Raw genomic sequence first — 10456 nt, 5'->3', positions numbered from 1 at the left:
AGTTTAGCACACATTTCCCAGATGGTTAATTTGCCTTATGAAAACTTTTCTAAAGCATCACTGTTGTGCCGTAATTACTATCTTCCATTACACAAATTAGAAACATCTATAAATAAGGAAACATCACAATTTGTGATATTTTCAAGTAGGATTTTATGAGCATATTAAAACAATGTATTCACATAATTTAGTCCAAAACAAATGTATTGCAAATTATTACCAACAGACAAAACAATTTTATTCATAAAAAAGTGTTCCTAATCACAGACGATGGGATGTTTAAGACTGATATTTAATAAAGTTCAAACTAACATTTTTGTGATCATATGGGATACTTAACAATGCATTTTAAGTTTTCATATGAAGGATTTACAATAAAATCAGTGTGTTATTGTTGCAGTAATAATGCAAATACCACAGCACATAAAAATGTAGTTAACATTTCAGTTTATCACAATACTACATCTGTAAACCAAAACAATAAAATAAATAAAATCACAGCAGTTCAAGTTATGTTTGATAAAATACAGAATATTGTGCATAACTTATAATAACTTATGCATTACAGAGCTAAGCTACTGCATAAATTTACTGTGTGGTACAACAACAACCAGACATTTGATGTGGAGGTGTATTCAAAAGAGATCAGGGCATCCATTGGCCCAGTGCCCATGTCTCCCTGAAAAGGAACCAAATAAAGTGATTAGTACTAGTCTTTGAGATCAAAGGGCACAGGTGCTGCTTCTCTGTTAAACACACACACACACACACACACACACACACACACACATACAGGGCACATTAAAAAATTTCCAACATTTTTTTATAACATCTAAATCTTAGTGATTCTCAAGTTGAAACAATCTGCAATATGCAACAAGTGTTTGGGGATAAAATGAAGGATACCGCACACATTAAGGAGTGGTACAATCACTTCAAAGATGGCCACTCATCAGCGAAGCATCAAGCTAGTGCAGATAGGCCCTCAACGTTCGCAAATGAAGTTGTCACTGATCACGTAAGGACAATGGTGATGCAGGATAAACAAATCATGATCAGACAACTTGTAGATAGGGTTAAAGTTAGTAGTGAATACATTCATTCCATTTTAATGGAGCATTTTGACTTCAGGAGGATCACAGCTAACAACTGAGCATAAGCAACTTCGTTTGGAGATTGCACAGGACATGCTGGATAATGTGAACAGTAACCCCACAGTGATCACTGGTGGTAAGCCCTGGGTTTATGTGTATGCCTCAGAAACAAATTTCTAGTTATCGCAATGGAAGCATCCATCACCAGTAAGACAAAAAAAAGTGAGACAGGACTGCAGCATCGTTATGAAGTCATGCTGAATGACTTTTTTTACTCCAGTGGTATGCCCCAGAAGGCACTATTTCCAATAAGGAGTACTACCAAGAGGTTATGTGTTGCCTTTTTGAACAGTGAGATGCAAACAGCCATACTTGTGTGCAGTGCGCATTTGGCATTCACCACAATAAAGCACTCTGTTCTCAATTAATTCATAATTTTTTTGCTAAATACAACACAGCATTGGCTTAAAGAGGCTTTCCGCCAATGCTTCCAGCAATGGTAGCAGCGTTGGGAGAGGTGGGTAAAAGCTGAAAGGGACTAACATGAAAGTGGCCGACTAGTGTCAAGCAATTCTATCTGAATAAAAATTGATTTTACAAGTAAAAGTACACATGCGCGTGCGCGCCCACACACACACACACACACACACACACACACACACACACACACACACACACACACACGAATAAATAATAAATATTAAATTATCTTGAATCCAGAGCTCAATGACTATCTGAAATCTGAACTTCATATAGGTGCTCTTTCCTCTCCAAGGAGGCATTTTTCAATTTCATCTTACAACACACAAAAAAACACTTTAGCAGTCATATTGCGGAAATCTCACCTGGCTGTAAAATGGCACTAACTCAACTAAGAGGTGATCAAATGGATTGTCACAGAATTTCAGTACATTACTTGTGTGTCAATTTCACTTCATTAATGGTGGCAATCTTTGAATTCAAAACAACAAGTTCCAAATTTCTACTACCTATCGAGGTCAAAATTTAGTCTGGCTGAAGTTATCTGGATGCAAGTAACACACCTCGATGAACTCAAGTTAATTATTGTAAAAATATTATGAAAAGAGAAGTTGCTACTCAGCATACAGTGGAGGTGTCGAGTCATACTGTCAGACAGTCTTTTCATCGCGTGTATCTGCAACTCAACACCTCCGCTATATGGTGAGTAGTAACTATCTTTTTCATAATATTGTTACATTACTTCCTGGATTTTCCAAGTTAGTTATCAGATGCTTTTATTGGCCACTCAACAGCATCATCAGAGATTTAGGATAATTCAAAGAAAGTGTACATAAGCAGTGCAGAAAAACCGAAATCATGCAATATTAGTTGGACGTGATTTTAATTTAACGAGTATAGATTGGGATGTCTATGAATTCACTGCAGATGATATGGGCAGAGTCTTGTGAAGCAGTTTTGAAAATGTTTTCTGATAACTGTCTTCAGCAGCTAGTGCGACAGCACACACACAACAAAAACTTTTAGACATTGTCACTATAAGCAAGCCTGACTGTGGCAGCAGTGTCAGTACTGAGACAGGGATTAGTGATCATGATGTCATCATGACAATGGCTCCTAAAGTAAATAAATCCTTCAAGAAGGTTAGAAGTGTTTTGCTAGAAAGAGCAGCAAGCAGTTGTCAGCATCTCACTTAGAAAATGGATATCATTTACAGTTCTAATATGAAGGACATAGAGGAATTACGAGCATTGTTTGAACTGAATGTAGATCATGCTCTGGAGAAGTGTATGCTGACTGCTGAGTAGGTGGATTAAACTGGAAAAGACCCACTGGGTTTTAATAATAAAATTCGGAAAATTCTCAGGAAATGAGATTGTTGCACTGTCAGTTCAAAACAGCGTGCACACATGGTGCAAGGCACAAGTTAGCAGGAAGTCATATGTTTGTAAAACAGCAATGTGGGAACCATGCATCAACTTCTACTGTCTTATCTTAGCAAAAGATCTTGCTGAGAACCGGAGTAAATTCTGATCCTACATAAAATTTATCACTTAGAAAATGGATATCATTTACGGTTCCAATATGAAGGACATAGTTATTTGTTGACTGGTTTGTTGTGGCAGTACATGACAGCAAAAGGAAAGCTGAAGTTTTCAATTTCACATTTAAGGAATCATTCATGCAGGAGGATCACATAAACATACCACTGTTTGATTATCACACAGACTCATGTACGGAGAACATAGCAACAGGCATCCCTAGTATAGAGAAGAACTGAAAGTCACCACATCCAGATGGAATGTCAATTTGGTTTTACAAGGAGTACTCTAGGGCATTGACCCATTACTTAGCTTGCATTTATTGTGAATCTCTTACCCAGTGCAAAGTCCCTAGCAGCTGGAAAAAGGTGCAGGTGACTCCTGTATATAAGAAGGGTAAAAGAACGGGCCTGTAAAATTACAGACCAATATCCTTAACATTGGTATGCTGCATAGTTCTTAAACACATTCTGAATCAGAATATAATAAATTTCCTTGATATGGTACAGCTTCTGTCCACAAATATGGAGGGATTTACAAAGCATTGCTCATACAAAACTCAATTTGCCCTTTCCTGACAAGATAAGCCTGCAAACTATGGATGAAGACCTAGATTTCCAGAAAGTGTTTGACATGGTGTCCCAATGCAAACTGTTAATGAAAGTCTACAATTAAAAATTATTTTCCCAGATATGCAAGTGGCTCAAAGATTTCTTATGTAATAGAACCTAATACTTTGTCCTCGACGACAAGTGTTTGTAAGATACAAGGGTATTGTCAGAAATGCCCCAGTGTGATAGGATCACTTTTATTCTCTATGCACATAAATGATCTGATTGACCGGGTGAGAAGCAATCTGTGGCTGTTTGCTGATGACGCTGTGGTGTACAGGAAGATGTTGCCATAGATTGAGTGTAGGAGGATACAAGAGGCAAATGAGTAGGAAAAGCAATCCCATAATATTTGAAAACAGCATTAGTAGTGTTCTGCTTGGCACCATCACATCAATTAAATATTTAGGCGTAATGTTGCAAAATGATATGAAATGAAATGAGAACATAAGGACCGTAATAGGCAAGGCAAATGGTCAACTTCAGTTTACTGGGAGAATTTTAGGAAAGTTAGTCCATATGTAAAGGAAACCATGTACAGAATACTAGTGCGACCCATTGTTGAGTACTGCTCAAGTGTTTGGAATCCCCACCAGGTTAGATTAAAGGGAGGATTCTGAGATGAGCTATTAGATTTGCTACCAGTTGGTTTGCTTCATGTTCTCAAATGGGAATCCCTGGAGTGAACACGAGGTTATTTTTACGAAACACTATTGAGAAAACGAGGTTCTTTTTACAAAACACTATTGAGAAAATTTAGAGTACTGGCATTTGCAACTGACTGCTGGATGACCCTATTGTTGCCACAGTACAAACTGTGTAATGACCAAGAACAAAGAGAAATTGGGGCACAAATGGATGCATATAGGCACTCGTTTTTTCCCTCACTTTACTTGTGAGTAGAAGAGGAAGGAAATGTCTAGTAGTGGTACAAGGTACCCTCTGCCTTATGTCATATTGTGGCTTGCAGAGTATGTGTGTAGGCGCAGAAATAGCATTATCACTGCCTCACATGACATATTTCTTTTTATTCTAGAGTCAACCTGAAATGTGTTCTGCATTAACATAATTGTCCACACGTATTCAGTTTCAAGCTGGGGAAGTCTCAAATCAATAGGTGTGGGCCACAGTTCAGACTGCTGCAGCCTACATCCGTAACTCAAATCAACATGCTGCAAGCTACCATACTATGTACAGCAGATGTACCACTATCATTTTCTTATTTCCCCTTTCCTGTTACAATCATGAATTGGGCATAGGGAGGATGGGTAATCCTCTGTATGAGCTCTAAATATCCATTTTACAATTAACATAATTTTGTGAGGTAAAATTGGAAGAACTTTGTTACCCAATTCTTCTAGCAATACACATTCACAAATTTAACAGTAAAAACAATCATAATGTATAACATCCATCTTGTGAAAATCTTGAATGCCTGATGCTCTGCACCTTTTATTAAAGGACATCATCACAACACAATGAGGTGCACTTACCTGCCAAACTGGTAACGGGTCGTCCGTGGAGTCTGTTACAGAGGAATAAACAACTGTAAGGAAACCAATTTCTACAACATGTCTCTCCACAAGATTTGACAGCAGTAACATACACATCAATCCTTGTACTATGTGATAGTGTTAATTTCATAGCCTACTGCATGAACTGACAACATACCCCTCTCCATGGCCGAGATGGCTAACACATGCTTGTATGGTGGCACTTAACCCAAGTGTAACCCGGTTTGAAGCCTGGTGGTGGAAAAAACTTTCACTGCCAGTATTTGGCTGGCAAGGGGAGGTGATGGTGTAAAGTTCTTGATCACCAGACTTAGCGCCAATGTCCTGTTTTAAATACCGAACCTCTTTGAAGTGCCTCACGAAGTGAGGGCATGTGGCACTGTTGATGGTGATCTGTCCATCAGGGGGGGACGTTAAGCTTGGCAGTTCCCTTGGTGCTATTCACATGTCTTGCTACAGTGATAAATAATGTAAGTAGACATATTTCTACTATTATACATACAGCTATCATACTGCAGAAACTGATGTACAAACAGTTGATTGTTCCTCTGCAACAGATGCCACTGAAATGGGTTATACACCTGAAGACTGGTTTGGCAGATAAACATTTCAAGTGTAGCTCATGGTGTTTAGAAGATGTCCTTCAATAAATGTCTACCTTTTGGGGTTTGTCTCTGGAATTGTATTACTCTCTCTCTTTCATGCTTGGTAGGTGATCCCTGAAAAATGTACAGTTCTTATTTGGATATTTTCTATCTCTTCTACCAGGTAGGCTTTCTCAACAGACGCACTGGAGGGGGAAAAAGGCAACATGTGGAGTGAAAGGTTGCTTAAAAATCCCACATATATATGAAAAAGAATTCTTCCTGAAATACTAGAAAATAAAAACCAAGGCTGATCAGAGTACAATATGCACAACTTGCGAAAGATGAAAATATGAGGGGACCTACAAGATCATTTTACTGGGATACAATGTTAGGGCATTTAATGTGAATTATTTACTATCAATCTATCAAAGAGGAGACCCCAAACTATTATCAGTCATTATAAAGAGAACAAGACTTCCAAAAATTTAATTATTCTTACATGGCTTATTGTGTAAGTGTAGTATCACAAGGCCTGTATTGTGTAAAATGTGCGGTGACTTCATTTCTTGTTAGTGAGATTAAGATAACAGGAGCAATTTGAGGCAACATGAATGTTGTCAGGCCGCAAAGAAGGCTGATTATTGAAATGTGGCGTCAGAAGTCAAATCTGTTGTACAACCATGTCTGACATAGGAGTACACTTTGGGAGTAAATATAGCTTTTGAAAAGGACACATTAAACTTGACTTAAGGAGTTTTAACTGTATGTCTGAGAAGCAATGATATCATCCTAAAATTATTGGAAACACCTCTATAAGGAAATGTAAACTCATAATGCCCAAGTACAAATGCAAATACCAGGCACCTATCGTTTGCTACAAAATAGCAAGTTATGAAACACATGTGTAAAGTTAATGTGGTTAGTTTCTTGCAGGGGGCTAAGGGATGAAACTGCAAGTTTACCAGTCCCTTGTTTGTAGATCAAATTCACAGACAGTCCGGCATGTAGGTCAGAAGCAACTGGTGTACCCTCAGGATTCAGCTGTGGCAAGAGGCAACCTGCAACACCACCAGCCCCACTCATCCAAACCACAGCTGTCACAAGATGTGCACAAAATAATATACATACACACCTTTGAAGTAGACAAAGTGTGGAGTGAAAGGTTGCTTAAAAATCCCACATATATATGAAAAAGAATTCTTCCTGAAATACTAGAAAATAAAAACCAAGGCTGATCAGAGTACAATATGCACAACTTGCGAAAGATGAAAATATGAGGGGACCTACAAGATCATTTTACTGGGATACAATGTTAGGGCATTTAATGTGAATTATTTACTATCAATCTATCAAAGAGGAGACCCCAAACTATTATCAGTCATTATAAAGAGAACAAGACTTCCAAAAATTTAATTATTCTTACATGGCTTATTGTGTAAGTGTAGTATCACAAGGCCTGTATTGTGTAAAATGTGCGGTGACTTCATTTCTTGTTAGTGAGATTAAGATAACAGGAGCAATTTGAGGCAACATGAATGTTGTCAGGCCGCAAAGAAGGCTGATTATTGAAATGTGGCGTCAGAAGTCAAATCTGTTGTACAACCATGTCTGACATAGGAGTACACTTTGGGAGTAAATATAGCTTTTGAAAAGGACACATTAAACTTGACTTAAGGAGTTTTAACTGTATGTCTGAGAAGCAATGATATCATCCTAAAATTATTGGAAACACCTCTATAAGGAAATGTAAACTCATAATGCCCAAGTACAAATGCAAATACCAGGCACCTATCGTTTGCTACAAAATAGCAAGTTATGAAACACATGTGTAAAGTTAATGTGGTTAGTTTCTTGCAGGGGGCTAAGGGATGAAACTGCAAGTTTACCAGTCCCTTGTTTGTAGATCAAATTCACAGACAGTCCGGCATGTAGGTCAGAAGCAACTGGTGTACCCTCAGGATTCAGCTGTGGCAAGAGGCAACCTGCAACACCCCCAGCCCCACTCATCCAAACCACAGCTGTCACAAGATGTGCACAAAATAATATACATACACACCTTTGAAGTAGACAAAGTGAAGTCAATGCAAATACGAGGAGGTTCGAAACTATAGAAAACAGAGAAAGACGTGAAAGGTATCTCGCAGCATACGATAAAGCCAACATGGAGCAGCATGCCTCATTCTGAGACGGACAAAAGGATCAATTTCATACAACAATGGTCTTCTGGATGGGGCACGGTTTGCTGGATGGATCAGTAGGTCACTATTCCCTGCTCAAGATGCAATGGATTCCAAGACTCATCTGCATTCACAAACCAGTGCCCAGCGACCACTGCCCACGTCGGCCATGTAGTGTCTTCCCTGGGTAAGACTTCAACTAGTCCATACACCAGGATGCCTTTATGATTCAGAATACAGAGGGAAACAAATATGTATTATTACTGAGATAATACAAGGTCTTGGATAGCAAGCACTACTATGCAGTGAGGGTAGCATCGGTCACTAATGTGCATACTGCTGATTGCTCAGTCATTGCATACCAAAAACTGCTGAGAGTTTTGTTTTTGATGAAATGGAGGGCTCTAGCAACAGCTACCAGTTCTGTCATGAAGACTTTGCAGGCTTCTTGCACAGAGTGTTGTGTGTGGTGTTCAGCAAGTGTGAAAGCATTTCACATCTTTTCCACCACCAGTATAAACAGTTTCAGCATGTAGATATTTCAAGAGGGCCAGTATGAAGCTACAACAATACGGTTTGCATATTTTAGGACCTTATGATAGGTTTAACCAGACCAGGGGCATGACTATAGACCAGGTGGAAGCACAGAATCATTCAGTGGATAGAAATTCGAGAAGAATGTCCGTAAGTTCCAAATGAGTTTAAATTAGGAAATCCACGTTGGGTTTTTGACAGAGAGTCATCACTAGGATTTTTTAAAACAGTATAATGCCACACTGTGACAACAGAATAATGAACCTTAATCAATTTTATATCGATATAGTACATAAGGGTTTACACATTCATTAACCTTTATCTAAAGCCTTTTTAATCATATTAATGTAAATAAATGACTTTTACATACCACAATGGAAACAGTTTCCATATCCACCATAAAAGCTTCCAGTCACACCTTCAGCATATGAAGAATCACTTGAATCACTCGTTATTGGTGATGAATCCTCACTATCCTCTTCTGAATCAATTGAGGAGTCTGATCTGCAGCAAAAGCATGCAAAGGAAGAGCCTCGCCATACATTATTTTATAAAAATGTTGCGCACAAACCACTACCTTGAAATAATGGTATTACAGTTACTGTACAGGAACTCATCAAAACCCTATTTAATAATTTTTCGCTGTATTATCTGTAGGCTCCTACCTCATTCCCATCAGAAGCTTGTACCTGACTTGGAGCTGATAATTTATTTGCCCTTTCTGTTGTAATTAAGTCAAGGGGATATGTGAGACACAGGTGTTAGCACCAAAAAGCTCATACTACTGTAGTTGAACAATCCTCAACATATTACATGACAATTTCTATTTGGATTTTCCACTAAGAGGTCATATTACAAGCAAGTGGCAAGAAGATGGATTGGACAGATAATACTGTATAATCTGCAGGTTTTTTTTCTCTTTTTCATGAAGACAAACTCCATCTATCTCTCCTTATTAGAGTCTGAGGTCTTCACTGTCTTTGACTATAAAGGGTGTTTGGTAGGTGAAATCCACATTAACAGTGAACGGAAGACAACAAAACCAATAGAAAAGTCAAAAATCATAGATTCTACTTTCTTTCACCTCCAAGTTATTTGCAAAAGGATTTCAAAATGTTAGACAAGAAGAGGAAATCATAGTGCTTAGTCTGTTACAACAGAAACACTTGTCTGGATGTATGTTCTCCAATTCTCACATGAGGAACTGCAGTTTTATCACTCACTAAGGTAAGACATGACTCATACATAATACACATTCAACAATGTCTTCAACACGACTGCAAGAGTTTGATTTCAATTCTAGATATACCGATGAAATTACTGTCTGGGAAAAGAAGTTGGCTGTGCCATCAATTTGCCACCGGGCAACATTCCTTCTGCAAGTAAGCATCAGTAAAGGGTGCCAAGCATACCTTTAGTGTTTCAATCTGCTGTAGCTCTTTTCCTATTGTGACTGATCTCACAAATAATCACAACATATCTGAGCAAACCTTTGTAACATTACTTAATACTGAACTTACTGCTGTTAAGAAACAGAATGTGTGTGAACAAGTTCTGTTAGTGAATGAGTTGCCATACGTACACTATGTGAACAAAAGTATCCACACATCCCAAAAAACATAAGTTTTTTTTCATATTGGGTGCATTGCGCTGCTACCTACTGCCAGGTACTCCATATCAGTGACCTCAGTTGTCATTAGACATCTTGAGAGAGCAGAATGGCGCACTCCGAGGGACTCATGGACTTCGAACGTCGTCAGATGACTGGGTGTCACTTGAGTCATACATCTGTACACATTCCTCAACATCCCTAGGTCCACTGTTTCCGATATGATAATAAAGTGGAAACATGACAGAACATGTACAGCACAAAAGTGTACAGGCCGACCTCGTCTGTTGACTGACAGAGACCGCCAAC

At 38.5% G+C, this 10456-nt stretch overlaps 1 protein-coding gene across 2 annotated transcripts in view; it reads right to left on the bottom strand.

Annotated features, from left to right (window-relative positions):
- Nucleotides 1–216: 216 nt before the first annotated feature.
- LOC124619629 (E3 ubiquitin-protein ligase rnf8-like) overlaps nucleotides 217–10456 on the bottom strand; it is a 134847-nt gene continuing 124607 nt past the window's right edge. For both annotated transcript variants that reach the window (XM_047146139.1, XM_047146140.1), the window contains exons 11-12: nucleotides 8909–9042; nucleotides 217–679 (exon numbers count right to left, since the gene is read on the bottom strand). In XM_047146139.1, coding sequence (XP_047002095.1) covers nucleotides 636–679; nucleotides 8909–9042 — 178 coding nt within the window. In that variant the 3' untranslated portion in view covers nucleotides 217–635. The remainder of the gene's footprint in view (nucleotides 680–8908; nucleotides 9043–10456) is intronic.

The sequence above is a fragment of the Schistocerca americana genome, chromosome 6 (genome assembly GCF_021461395.2).
Source record: "Schistocerca americana isolate TAMUIC-IGC-003095 chromosome 6, iqSchAmer2.1, whole genome shotgun sequence".
Classification (NCBI taxonomy): domain Eukaryota; kingdom Metazoa; phylum Arthropoda; class Insecta; order Orthoptera; family Acrididae; genus Schistocerca; species Schistocerca americana.
The sequence above is the reverse complement of the archived record's forward strand: the minus strand, read 5'-3'. Positions and strand labels throughout refer to the sequence as shown.